Below are 14,903 nucleotides of genomic sequence, written 5' to 3'. Positions count from 1 at the left end.
TCCAATGATTTGTGCTGCGCGTCGTGTACAAAAAGTTAGACAATTCAACTTCGGCAACGCGCGGGCGCGTGCGTGAGGCGAGCATGACCGCAACAATTTCACAGGAACGCAACCGCTTGTCGCTGCACCTGTGCTCGACCACTTCACCTCACTCTAGGCTGATTTATACTTCTGCGTCGGACCTACGTCGGAGCCTCTACGCTATAGACTACGCGTTGGTTTTCATTTATATATCTGCGTCGTTGTCCGCGTTGCCGCGCAATTACACATGCAGAGGGAGAGTGTGAAACCCGGGGAGCGGTTCTAGCAATCACAGCGCTTGCGGTACGCGTAGAATTGACGCTACATTTTTGGAGAGATGCACGTCAGGGTACGCGCGCTACACAGCTACGGCGTGAGTTCGACATAAATTGGGCTTTACCTCTGTTTAATGTAATCTTACGTGGGAAACCATGGCATGCCATGACCAAACCTAAGCTGCTATCAGAGAAGTAACGTTGGTCGACTTATATCTGTAGTAGTGATCATGACCCTTTGACTACATAGACTGTTTCTGCTGCGATCCCTGATACAAGATACCTGTTCAGAAAAAAAAGAAAAAAAAAAGAAAACTGGACTCGTTTTAACAAGCTAGATAAAAGGTAAAGCCCTGGCAGTGGCAAATAGCTTTGTTTAAATATTTGATTTGATTACATTAATGTTTAAGTTGAGATTTACAAGAAATATTTTATTGATACTGTGTAACGGGAATACTGCTGGTATAAAAGCACCTTATTTGTTTAAAGTTTTTCCAAACCACATGTTATTGCACTTTTGTAGCAGTACATTTAAATCAAAAGTGCGCAATACACTACTTTAGAATTCAATTTTGCGCGTAACAATGCGATTAATCGCAAGAAAATCATGCAATTAATCGCGATTACATTTTTTAATCGTTGCCCAGCACTAATATATATATATATATATATACACAAACAATTAAAGCATTATTTATTGTTTTAGCACTTTTATGATGGCAAGCAGTAAACGATTTACGGTGGAACAAGCTCTGGAACAATTACTGGAGAGTGACGAGGAGAAAGCATTGCTTAGAAAATTCTAAGCATTCCTAAGAAAAACGCCTAGGACTATTTGTATATAAAGTTACAGTTTTCATTGTTCTTTACACATTTTATTTAACAATTACACATGTCTGTCAAGCAAAGGCTTTGACAAATATATTTTTTGTTCAAAAACTGTTCACTATTTTTGTGTGATGTGTGATTTTCAGAAATAAATGACAAAAATCTAATTTCCGTTTTTGAAATTCTCTAGTTTATAGTACATTTTTCACTCATACTTCCTTTATAAACACATTACATGCATGGTTATGTTAGCTTAGGGTCTTCTGAATCCATAGATACCAAACACATAGTGTTCCATCTCCATTACATATGGTTTATAAGGCCAAATGTAAAAATAGAGAAAACGGACCAAAAAGGGCTTAGTCCCCAGAGGGTTAAGACAGGAACTAAACAGGGATGTGTTTCCCGTACAACGGTGTAACTCGCTGCTTAACTACCATAGTACGATGCATCATTGAAGAAATCAACTAGATAATCACGACTGTTTCCCGAAAGCATATTGTCACAAATTTGTCGTTCAACCACGATGGTTAATGATGTCACGCACGTGGTGGAGTAATAACGTTTTTTAATCTGTTAGAAATCGAATTAATGCTACATGTTTTGCTATTAATTACAGACATGGCATCTGAGGACTATTTCTAATTTTTCTCAGTTATTTTGCTTTATTTCCAGATTCAATCATAGACTCGTTCTTACACTAGAGCTCGTTCACACATGCGCACTCTTCAAAAACGGTGCTTTAAATCTCTTGACAAACTAAAAGACGTAAATGACATTTGTATGTATTATAAATAAAAGATACAGACGGTACTGAATGTCAGCTTGCTTATTTTGCTCAAGATAAGGATTTATTGAGTCCACATGTCATGCAAACCTGAAACTACTCTTCTAACCACAGGTTGAGAGCTATAGTTTCAACCACTCAACTTTGCGATGCTGTTTGCGAATGTTTGTTGGAACTATAGTTTCGGGAAACACCGACTCGTTGAACTATGCTGATAACGACAGAACTTGCGACCATAGTTGGCTAACGATGCTTTCGGGAAACAGAGCGTTACTGATAGAATGGGAAGAGAGGAGCCGCAACAATGGAGAATATGGGAAAATAATATGTTTTTGAACATTCAATCATTCAATTCTAGTAGAGCCTAAAAACAAAGTCAAGACTTTGTAAAGGGGCACAATAGGTCCCCTTTAAATGCCCTTGATGTGGCATATACATTTTTTTAATGTACAAATATTCCATCTAGTCTCTATTAATATAGGGGGCATAAAAGCTGCATGCACAGTTATCTATCAAATTTTATATTGTCACACCACAGGACATTACCATAAAACATTTCACGTCAACTACCCATTTACACTATATGACAAACAGTGTTTTTACACTGCAAAAAAAACACACAAAAAAAAAACATGCAGCCCATGTAGTTTTAATCAAAGTTATTTGTTGGCAAAAGATTTGAATGGTGTGTTTATTCCTCAGTAGTTAATACATGTAGGCACATCACATGCTGCTTATGATTGTGTGTTTAGAAAGAGTGTTTTTGGGTGTGTGTTTGATAGCTGCTGCGATCCCTCTGCGGACCCCATCGCTGCTGCTCTCAGAATGAACAAGGTTGCTAAGATACACTGGGCTTATATTAGATTATCTTATCTGCTGTTACTATATTTTCCCCAGCACCGTGAAACCTTTATTAATTTGGAAATTTACCCAGCTGCGGAATTAAGAAGCTGCTATGTGTACAACAACGCTCTCTCTCTCTCTCTCTCTCTCTCTCTCTCTCTCTCTCTCTCTCTCTCTCTCTCTCTCTCTCTCTCTCTCTCTCTCTCTCTCTCTCTCTCTCTCTCTCTCTCTCTCTCTCTCTCTCTCTCTCTGCTGGACTGCTGGGAGCTTCATCCAGAACTCCCTCAGGTTTAATGTCGGCCCCTCCTTTGTACAAAGGCTGGGTTGATAAACAGCAGTAAGCTGCTGTAATCTACATCCCAGGGGCCTCTGGATCATTTGATACCCCACTAACCAATAAGACATGCAAGCAAACAAAGCAGTGATGTCATCTCCTGCAGAAGCCATTGGTGGAGAGCTGAGGCCGTAAGCCTTGTGTTAATTACACTGAGCTGCCGTCCGTGCCATCGCTGTCTGACAGGGTGCTATGGGGCACTTCTTTTCCTTTATACCGAACGAGGGGAACAAAACCTTGGAAAATGGTCCCGAAGGAAGGTATAAATATTCCCTCGTAATTAATGCACAGGTGGCCATGTTAATGTATTTTATCTGAAAATATGATAATGGCACATGCAGCTCCTACATCCGTGATCTGAAATATTATTCAGATTACTCTTTTAAAGTAAATTTATGGGCGGGAATCTTTCAGTCCCTTGGACAAAACCTTGGAAAATGGTCCCGAAGGTATAAACATTTCCCTCATAATGAATGCACAGGTGGCCATGTTAATGTCTTTTATCTGAGAATATGATGGCACTGTGCATACACCTCCTACATCCGTGATCTGAAATATTATTCCGATGACTGTTTTAAAGTAAATTTAACAAATATAATAGTTAAAGGTGCAGTGTGTAGATTTTAGCCGCATCTAGCGGTTCGGTTGCGAGTTGCACTAATGGCTCAGCCCACTGCTCACCCCTCCCTTTCGAAGAAGCTACGATGGCTAAAACGGGACAAACATATCGTCTGAGACAACAGAGAATAGCCAGAGTAAGCCAAGAGTGTGTAACATTGTCACTGTACCACAGTCCATTATAAACCACATCATGGATAAAGTTTACAAAGCCATAGTCAGGTGAGGATCAAGGGTCTTAATACATAATATAATAATAGTAATCAGCTGATTGTCTCACAAACGTAACCAGCACATTTCTCCCCACATAGCAAACCCATAATACAGCGAGGGAGAAGAACCACATGAAACTATGCAACTACATATTTTTTCTAACAGGGTAGTGAAAGTTTAGCTGGCTAATATGAGCTGTTACTGTGGCTGAGCTGGTTAAAGCGTAAAGCCTTGTTTAAACTCGACGAGGGAGAAGAAACTAAACTAGCTAGTTTAAACTAGCGAGGGAGAAGAACTAAGTTACATAAAACAATCCAACTACATATTTTACACTGACAAGGGAAAAGTCACTACTCACGGTGTCTATGGCTAGCTTCTAGCTTTCTGCGGCTTCTCTTTCAAGGTAGTGACGAAACGCGCTCTGTAGCGCTGTGTGTTCGCTGTCGGCTACGGTAGAAACATGACGTCACAATATGTCGACCTTCATAGAAGGGGGTGCCCGCGGTTATGTAGATATAATTATATACCACTGAACACATAGTTATGGATCTTATATCGCATTTCTGTCAATGGATCCTCAGAAATATCACACATCGCACCTTTAATGTAATACCACAGTAACTGTATTACATTTTTATAGTGTTTTTTTAGTGGACATTTTAGGGGTGGGAATCTTTCGGTAAGATTCGATTCAAAGCGATTTTTGAGGTCAAGATTAGATTAAATTAGTCAATATAGTTTTTATAAATTTTTTATTAATCAATAAAAAACTATTGATTTAAAATGTTAGTGGCATTATAACAAAGTGGAATTAATTGGGAACAACAGCAACTCAGCCACGAAGTGGTAAGCCACGTAAAATCACAGAGCGGGGTCAGCGCAGGCTAAGGTGCGCAGAAGTCACCAACTTTCTGCAGAGTCAATAGCTATGTGGCCTTCAGATTGGCTCAAGAACAGTGCTAGAGAGCTTCATGGAATGGGTTTCCATGGTCGAGCACCTGCATCCAAGTCTTATATCACCAAGTGCAATGCAGCGTGGGATGTAGTGGTGTAAAGCATGTCGCCACTGGACTCTAGAGAAGTGGAGACATGTTCTCTGGAGTGACGAATCACGCTTCTCTGTCTGGCAATCCGATGGATGAGTCTGGGTTTGGCAGTTTCCAGGAGAACGGTTCTTGTCTAACTGCATTGTGCCAAGTGTAAAGTTTGGTGGAGGGGGGATTATGGTGTGGGGTTGTTTTTCAGGGGTTGGGCTTGGCCTCTTAGTTCCAGTGGAAGGAACTCTTAATACTTCAGCATACAAAGACATTTTGGACAATTTCATGCTCCCAACTTTGTGGGAACAGTTTGGGGATGTTCCTGTTCCAGCAAACCAGTGCACAAAGCAAGGTCCATAAAGACATGGATGAGCGAGTTTGGTGTGAAGGAACTTGACTGGCCTGCACAGAGTCCTGTCCTTAACCCGATAGAACAGCTTTGGGATGAATTAGAGCGGAGACTGCGAGCCAGACCTTCTCGTCCAACATCAGTGCCTGACCTCACAAATGCGCTTCTAGAAGAATGGTCAGAAATTACCATAAACACACTCCTAAACCTTGTGGAAAGCCTTCCCAGAAGAGTTGAAGCTGTTATAGCTGCAAAGTGGCCTGACTACGTCAGACTTCGTACTTCCGCTCTATTTCAGTTCGCTTCTGTACTCAGTCTGAGACATCGACATGTCTCTCAATTTTCCTCCGGCCTGAAAACAGCCGGCCAATCAACGAACAGAGGGCGGGCTGAGAGCCGTGACGTAGACGCTAAGCATCGAGTTTAAGATTGGGGAAATCGAAAACGATCGCGGATATGGAGACACGGGATGCAATTCGCTCTGTTGTGGAGAATATTCCCGGCATTTCCAAACTGAAGGCCGAACAAGAAGAGTGTTTGTTATTTGTTAAAGGGGTCATATAATGGTACATGCACTTTTACAAGTTGATTGTACTGAAATGTGTGTTGGCAGTGCCTGTACACAAACATCATAAAATGATAAAAATCCATCCAGTGATTTTGTTTTAATCTCCTTATATGTTTTCCCCTGCCTGAAATCAAGCCGTTCGACCGTGTGACGTCACACGCTCGGAAGCCCCTCCCACGACTGTTGATTGACAGGAGCGTTTCAACACAGACCCGCCCTCGCTCGTGAGGGAGCTGTCAATCATAGTCTGCGCGGACCGGCGCGGTCATTGTTGATATGCTGAAGCACTGTCTATGAGCAGAATGGCGTCTAAGCGATTGTGGTGTTCTGTTCTTGGGTGTAATAACGAACACAGCAGTCATTTAAATTTTTCCTAAATCCGAACCGCTGAAGACGCAGTGGCTGAGTTTGTTTTCGAAGGGAATATTCCCCACGAGCAACGTCAATGCTCTCATGTTTGCGCGAATCATTTCACACACCAGACTGCTTTATAAACGAGGATCAGTATAAAGCTGGATTTGCTAAGAAGCTGCTCATGAAAAAAGGATCGGTACCAGATATTCGTGTTCCTGCTGAATCTCCAGAAGAACGGAAGTGAGTGTAACGTTTTATTAAACTTTATATTAATCTTTGCAAATCGCTTGCACGCTTCACAATGAAATGCGTCTAAGGTTTACACTCAGGGTACATTACGGCATGTTTTCTATGTATGACGTTCTCAATATAATTCATAATCCCACGTTTATACTGAACAACGCGTTATGGTTATTGTGTTATTGTGTTACAAACGGTGTATGCACAGAACAGAGAGGCGGGGTGAGCAAAGCTCATTATCATTTAAAGGCATATGCACTGAAACGGCGTGCTGAAAACAGAGCTGTTTTTGACCAGGTAAAATAAGTGTTTTCTTACAATACTAATGAGAATTTTTAATTAAAGTATATTACAAACTTTTAATTTAGACCCTAAAGAATCATATTAGCTTTTACAAAAATGGCATTATATGACCCCTTTAAACATTTTGAACGGAGGTGATGTTGTGGCCCTACTTCCGACAGGTTTTGGGAAAAGTTTAATTTATTAACTATAACCGATCGTCAGCTAGAAACTGGGGAGGCCAAAGGCCGGCAAGGCGATAGTTGTGATTGTGTTCCCTTGGTTGCACTCATGGAGGATCAGGTTAAGGAGGGAGCAAAACTCGGTCAGCCATGTTCACTCCGGTATTTCGTTTTCACATCATACATGTGTTTACAGTGGAAGTTCGATGCGGCTGAGCTGGCGAATAACACACGTCATAACCAGACGTTATGTAATTGGCTTACGGGTAACCAATGATTTTATACTTCAGACAAGCGCCCCCCCTTTTCGCAAACTTTTGGCAGTGTGTGTGTGTGTGTGTGTGTGTGTGTTTTATACATTTTGATTTATTACTTGTTTAATTAATTTAGTTATTTCTACTTGAAGATAAACTAAACAAAAATGAGAAATGTTTCCTTGGCAACTTGCTGAAATAAAATTAGTTTTGTTTTTATATTTTATTTTATTTCAGTTAATAGCTTTACTTAAAGCTCCAGTCCGTAACTTTTTTAAGTTAAAAATAATCCAAAATAATTATATTAAAAAAAACTTATTCTGCCAGTGGTCAAAACTATCTGCTTGCCATAGCTAGATTCAAAACGGTTAGCTTGTAATAATGATTTTAATTCCAGTGGTACTGGTGGGTTTCCGCGGGAAATTCGAGCATGTCTTTGCGTCATGACGTCACACCCGTACACATAAAGAAGGAGTTTCGGCTAGCCGGCTATACTGCGCGTGACGAGATGTTTAGATGTATAGGCTTTTCTCGCAGCACTTTACATAATTAAACTTATGGCATCCAGAAAGATCCAAACAACAATCATCAGTGTCAACTGGAGATTCAGCAGTTATAAAACCCAAAAGACTTCGTACTTCGGATTTAAGGTGGCTAGAGAAAGAGAAAGAAACCGTCTCATGCGAACACAAGGATTTAAACATCGGCGGGGCTTTTGAAAAGTGCGTGAACTCCGTGTTTTGAAGGGGTTCAAAACGGAAGAAGAGACGGCTTTTTTCTGCTGAACAAGTAAGACATTTCAATAGTTCAATCGTGTAACAGTACGTTTTCTTAATTCACACAGTTATGGAGTTTCCTTTGTTGTGCCTTTCTCGTTTTGCTATTATGGAGAATATGAATTCTGAACTACGCAGGTAGCTGCTAACCATAAAACACATTAAATTTAACATTAGTCACGCAATGCTGATGTTGTTAACATGAACAATTTGAGAACAAAGTAGGCTATAATTTGCACGGTTGCTGTAAATCGCGTTGATTAAATCTAACGAAGCTTATCATGTCGAATGCTTTTTCCCCCTTAGTTGGTCAGAACAAAAATGGATGTTACTTACTTGTTCAGAAGACATTTTCTTATGAAAATTCTTATGTTGGTCAAACTTTCAAAAAGTGAATCTGTGATTCTGTATGCCAGTATCCACACAGCGCGGTGACTGACAGCGGCACTCGCCTCAAAGCACTGTGTTCATCCGCGCTGTTTCATGCCGATTTACAACCCACGTAAAGATAATAATTCCGCGAATCACTGCAGTTACAGATTTCGAACAGAGAGATGGCGACAAAGAGGAAAAGATACAGACTGCAGCTTTAACCAAAAATAACACGGATGCATGCATGAAAATGCCCATAGTGTGATCAGTATGCATAGCAGAGCCAATATCATGGTAACCTTTTCCGTCTCTTCGTGACGCTGGTATAAAATATCACTATTATCCTATGGATTTTTCATGCAGTGTATTTGGTCAAGAACAAAAGGATGTAAGAAGCTCATTTGGGATTCTGTCACCTTGTAACTGCAGTCAGAGAGAAAGTCATTGTTCGTCCATTTCCTCGTTGTTTCCTGTTCTCCCGCAGGATTACTTGTCATTGGGGTCTTTTGCGGAGGCATTTGAATAATATGCTTTCTTGCTCAGGGTTCAGCATTGATTAATTAATCCATTCCTAATTATCTCATTGAGAGGTTCGATCGGCTCATTTCCTGTTGGCTTTGGTCTTGTTTGCTGATCATGTTTACCTCACCTGAGAGCATCTGAACACTGCGACTCCTGAAGGAAACATGAGAACTAACGAGACGTGACCTTGTGAAAAATTAGCATAATGCAATTAACAGCAGTCTGACATAATACATGCAAACAAACATTTGCTTATTTCTGACATGACAGACAGATTCAAGGTGTTTGTCTATGCAAGACTTGCTGTCATGGTGTGGGTGTTACTGGTGGTTTTAGCTTGTTGTTCTAGGTGTTTATTGTCATAAGAGTAAATATGAGCAAAAGTAGTAATTTAAGGCTGCATGATGAATCAAAATAAAACAGAAACCCGAGAAGCTTTAAGGGCTCCCTGAAAAATTTCCATCGAAATAAAAGTTTCATGGTTTAATGTTTGGAAATTAAGGATTTAAGACAGCCATAAATATCAATTGTACATAAAACATGATTATAAATTTTTCTTAAATACTAGATTGTCTTACTTTACAATGAAATATTACAATAGTAATATTTCTTATTTTGTTCTTATATATATATATATTATTGGGATTATTATTATAACAAGTCTTATTATTTTTGCTATAATAACAATAAAAAATATTATTATTATCATAATTGGTATAATGATAGTAATAATAATAATATTGAGTATTTTACTTATTGGAATTATTATTGTTATTGGTATAATAATATTTAAAATATTATTATTATTATTGTTATTGGTATAATAATATTTAAAAATAGTATTATTATTATTGTTATTGGTATAATAATATTTAAAAATATTATTATTATTATTATTATTATTATTAATATTGGTATAATAACTTTTTTTTGTGGTGGTGGTGGTATAATAATAATAATAATTCATTTATTTTAGTCATACCGATATATAATCACAAAAGTTTGGTGCAATTGTGCAACATTTTTTACCAATATTTTTCTTTAAATCACAATTAGATTTTTTCCCCCCAAAATCGAGCAGCCCTAGAAATTTCGATGCTTGACTGGGCAGACAACATTAATGAATATTGTGTTATTCAAAACAGATCCAAATGTATTCAGCTTGCATGTTGTCCTGGTAGAGGTAATACAGTAAATATGTTTTGGAGTAGCATACTAGCATACTACTCATGTTATTAATGCATTATGTAGTGTATATAATGTGTGAAATTGCACTTTTCAGGCTCCAGTCGTGGTATCAGTGTGCATGATGTGTTAAGTGTACTTACTATGAAGTACTGCACTGTGTCCTCATTCAGACTGATAACAGCGGCTCTCCCCGATCGGGGCAGATGAGGGTCGGGTCAAAGGTCAGGCGCTCCATCTCGTCCCTGTTGCAGTACAGATGGAGAAGCAGCAGGAATGTGTTTGGCATCGGGCCGCTGGACCTGTTCCCTGTCCTGGAGCCATACTTCACGGTCTTAACTAAACCCAGACCAGCATGCTCTGATTACTAATTTGACATTTAGCTGATGCTTTTTGTTCAAAGAAACGTATACCGTCCCAACCTTCGTCTGTTCACACTGAAAGTAGAAAAGCTGTGCTATGGCTAGAGATGCTTTAGACTTTTTTTTGTATACCGTTTAAAATGTGGGGTTTTAAAGTTTTTGAAAAAAGTCTCTTGCGCACACAAAGGATGCTTTTATTTGATCAAAAATACAGTAAAAATCATGAAATATGATTACTATTTAAAATAACGGTTTTCTATGTAAATAGTAAATGTAATTTATTCCTGTGATCAAAGCTGAATTTTCAGCATCATTACTCCAGTCTTCAGTGTCACATGATCTTTCAGAAATCACTCTAATATGATGAAGAATCATTTCTGATTATTATTAATATTGAAAACAGTTGTGCTGCTTTATATTTTTGTGGAAACCGTGATACAATCAAAAGTTCAAAAGAACAGCATTTATTTGTTATATAAATCTTAAAAATCATTATAAATGTCATTAGTGTCACTTTTGATCAATTTACAGAAAAAAAGATAAATAAATCTTACTGACCCCAAACTTTTGAATGATAGTGCAAACACCACTAATTATGATTATCATTGCAACACTCAAAATACACAGTATTAATGGACGAAGTGTATGTATTACCTGCTAATCTTTAATAAAAAAAATGCTTTTGGGTTTCATTAGCAAACATAAATGGACAGCAGCATTATATTTACTATATGAACTATGAAATAAACATGATTGAACATCAAAAGGTATGTTAAAAGATACAGTACGACTTACAGAAATCCACATCGTGTCTCATGTAATCGCTTAATCAGTGTCTCAACCATAGACTGTAAAAAATAGGTCTCAACGCGGAAAGACGTCAATAAAACAGCTTGATGTCACGTAACGTCACATTTACCTCAGAAAAGCTATTCATTTCATTTCATGCCAACATTTAACAAATTGGAGTAGAAACATAATTATGTAATTATAAAGTTAATATTTTAACTTTATAAGCCTATTATAAAAAATCTTTGTGTGTAATTTGTGTTTGTATACAAATCAGTTAACCTGATTAAGTAATGTAACGTTACCAACTGACTCCCTGAATTTTTTTTCTTGAGAAAATGTGCCATACTTTTGGCCTACCTAATATATATACAAAATAATCGATATCGAATTTAATTTAATCACAATCGAATCGAATTTGTGTCAATATACCCAGCTCTCCTTAGTGAAAAAAAGTATTTAAATACATTTATTTCATACTTAGTATTGTACAAATCGATTAACATATTTACTGACATATAAATATTATAATTAAACTTTATTTGTATTTCTTTATTGCATAATGCACATGACTTCTTAATATTAAGCCTACAATGTTTTTTAATAGCATTAGTAAGGATAGAATGACATCTTTCAATGCAAGATATTTAAAGTGTAGTAGATAAAGTATACTTGCAATAGTTCCACTTTAGCACAGTCAAATATACTTCAGTATATCTTTAGTTGGACCTCAGCACTATTTCAGGATAACTAAAGTACATTAAGTACAAAATGAGTTGTTCCAATTTAGCATACTTTATATAAATTTAGTATACCAAAAAGTACCATTGCAGGGTATTTATATTAAGCACATAAATATGTGAATGTATTTGTAGTATACTTAGCATAAAAGAAATGTTTTTCAAATAGATTTTGGTATATGTATTTTTCACTAGGGTAAGTTTGGGGGTTTTTTTTGTTTTGTTTTTTATTTAACAGACAGACATACAGACCAAAATAGTGCAGTAATGAACAATCTAGTAATTCCATAAATTCCAGAAGTGAAATAAAAGTGTGTAAATGTATAGGTGTGTGTGTGTGTGTGTGTGTGTGTGTGTGTGTGTGTGTGTGTGTGTGTGTGTGTGTGTGTGTGTGTGTGTGTGTGTGTGTGTGTGTGTGTGTGTGTGTGTGTGTGTGTGTGTGTGTGTGTGTCTGTGTGTGTGTGTCTGTGTGTGTGTGTGTGTGTGTGTATAAGCAAAGTAACCATTTATTATTTATTACCATCATCATCACCATCACCACCACCACTCCTCACCACCATCATACTGCCAACATTGTATTAGTCAATTTTAATTTTTATTCTTATTTCCATCTTTCCTCCTATGTAACAATTACCATAATCAGCACTCTCCAAAAATAAAAGATATAAGATAAGATAACCCTGTGTTTTGACGTCACGCCTGCAGCACTATCATTGGTTTTATACGCTAAACAGTTTTGGTGCTGCGTTGGGAGTCCAAAATAGACTCAAAGCTACTATCAGACGTGTCAATTTTCACTTCCTGAAGACTTTAAATATCTCAACTATTGTGTAGGATAGAACTGATATAGAAACCATGACTGTGTAAACCAGAGAAATCCGATATCCATCAGCTTTCCTATACGCTGGAACGGCCAACAAAAGCAGAAACACGTTCTCCTTCTCTTGTCTTCCTCTATCTCGCACTGGCTGCATTAACATTCCTTTGAAGCCTGATTCCAGTGCAGATCATCATCTTCCTCAGCGTCTTTATCTGTCGCTCCTGATCTCGTGTTTGAACTCGTCTCTTTAGCTCAGCGTGTCGCTGTATTATGATGAAGGGTGCACGATACTCTTTGCTCCAGGTGGGTTCTTTAAACCCAACATGAAACCAAACTTGACTTCATCTTTCTTTCTTCATTCATTCACGTTACCGCTCTTATTGTGAAGGATTCAGTGCGTGTTGTCAGTGCCGAAGATAAGCATCATGTTGACCATATGTCTCATTCAGAGTCTGTGGGCTGATTGAAGGAAACTGATCACATGTGTTACACAAAAACCAAAATAGCTTTTCCCTGTATATGTTTCCTTTCTCTTGATCTTTTCTTTCATCACGTGTTACCTCTCGAGGGACTGGCCTGATTCTGAGAGCTCTCTCACCCTATAACACGCTTTTCGTTTTGCTAGTGTCATATTGACATTAAACACAATGATGACTCATGGATGCTTACTGGCATTGGATACAGCAGTTGCATGTGTGCTACATGAATTTGATTTAATTCTATTTTATTTTGTATCCTCCAATAGTAAAATAAATCTCTGTAAGGTGTTTAATTACTTAAAGGGGTCATATAATGCCATTTTTGTACAAGCTAATATGATTCTTTAGGGTCTAAATTAAAAGTTTGTAATACACTTTAATTAAAAATTCTCATTAGTATTGTAAGAAAACACTTATTTTACCTGGTCAAAAACAGCTGTTTTCAGCACGCCGTTTCAGTGCATATGCCTTTAAATGATAATGAGCTTTGCTGACTCCGCCTCTCTGTTCTGTGCGTACACCGTTTGTAACACAATAACACAATAACCATAACGCATTGTTCATTATAAACGTGGGATTATGAATTATATTGAGAACGTCGTATAGAAAACATGCCGTAATACCCTGAGTGTAAACCTTAGACGCATTCATCGTGAAGCGTGCATCTAGCGATTTGCAAAGATTAATATAAATATTAATATAAAGGTTAATAAAACGTTACACTCACTTCAGTTCTTCTGGAGGTTCAGCAGGAACTCTAATTACTTCATTTAAAAAACTAACCCACATTCACAATGCAATTTCTATTTTATTTTAAAATATTTTACCACTTCATTTTACTAGTTTTACCAATCTTAGATAGTCAGAGAAATTAATCAAATGTTTTTGAGTGCGATATCAATAGAATAACTTTGATAAAAGATTGTGTTAATGTGTTATTTTTCATTTGTATTAAATCTTTATTAATCTGATTAATCTACACATAAAAATCTGATTAATCTGAAATAAATCTCTGTAAAATATTTTTCATTATTTGAATGAACCCGCATTAACAGTGTATGTAATTTCTATAATAAGACATGTTCATTTACATTTGATATGTTTTTATTTGATTTCATTTTTATCATTAAAAAATATTTTTTTATTTTTTATTTTTTCATATTACTACTTTTACCAATCTTAGGAAGTCCGGGGAATTAATTAAATCTTAAAAAGTTATGGACATTTCTATTCGATATATATCTAGCTTTAAAATATGGTATATTGGTCATAAATGTATGTTTTTGAGTGCGATATCCATTTAAAAAAGTTAGCAAAAGTGTTTTTACAAAGTCTTACTGACCCGAACGTTTGAATGGTAGTGAACACACCTCATATGTTTAGTAGATCTGCTCATTGAATGAACAATATCTACTGTACCTTTATTTAAACAGCATGTATAACCTTCTCATCTCTGTTTGTGTTGCAGTAAGTGACAGCTGCTTTCGCAATCTCGCTGAGGACCGCAGCGGGGTCAACCTCAAAGATCTCGTGCACGACCCTTCCTTGTGAGTGACGAAACACACACACACATTTTTCACTTAAAGGGATACTTCACCTCTGGAAAGATGAATGTGTATTTAAAATGGGTCATTTATGTAGAAGAAATGTGAAATTATTTTTGAATTTGGAGC

At 37.3% G+C, this 14,903-nt stretch overlaps 1 protein-coding gene across 7 annotated transcripts in view; it reads left to right on the top strand.

The window, feature by feature from the left end:
• The window catches only part of gphnb (gephyrin b), a 127,789-nt gene that overhangs the window by 25,957 nt on the left and 86,929 nt on the right, over positions 1-14,903 (top strand). For all 7 annotated transcript variants that reach the window (XM_056262849.1, XM_056262855.1, XM_056262854.1 and 4 more), the window contains exon 2: positions 14,699-14,777. In XM_056262849.1, coding sequence (XP_056118824.1) covers positions 14,699-14,777 — 79 coding nt within the window. The remainder of the gene's footprint in view (positions 1-14,698; positions 14,778-14,903) is intronic.

This window comes from Rhinichthys klamathensis, unplaced genomic scaffold (assembly GCF_029890125.1).
Source record: "Rhinichthys klamathensis goyatoka isolate OS25496 unplaced genomic scaffold, OSU_Roscu_1.1 h1tg000196l_1, whole genome shotgun sequence".
Taxonomy (NCBI): domain Eukaryota; kingdom Metazoa; phylum Chordata; class Actinopteri; order Cypriniformes; family Leuciscidae; genus Rhinichthys; species Rhinichthys klamathensis.
The sequence above is the reverse complement of the archived record's forward strand: the minus strand, read 5'-3'. Positions and strand labels throughout refer to the sequence as shown.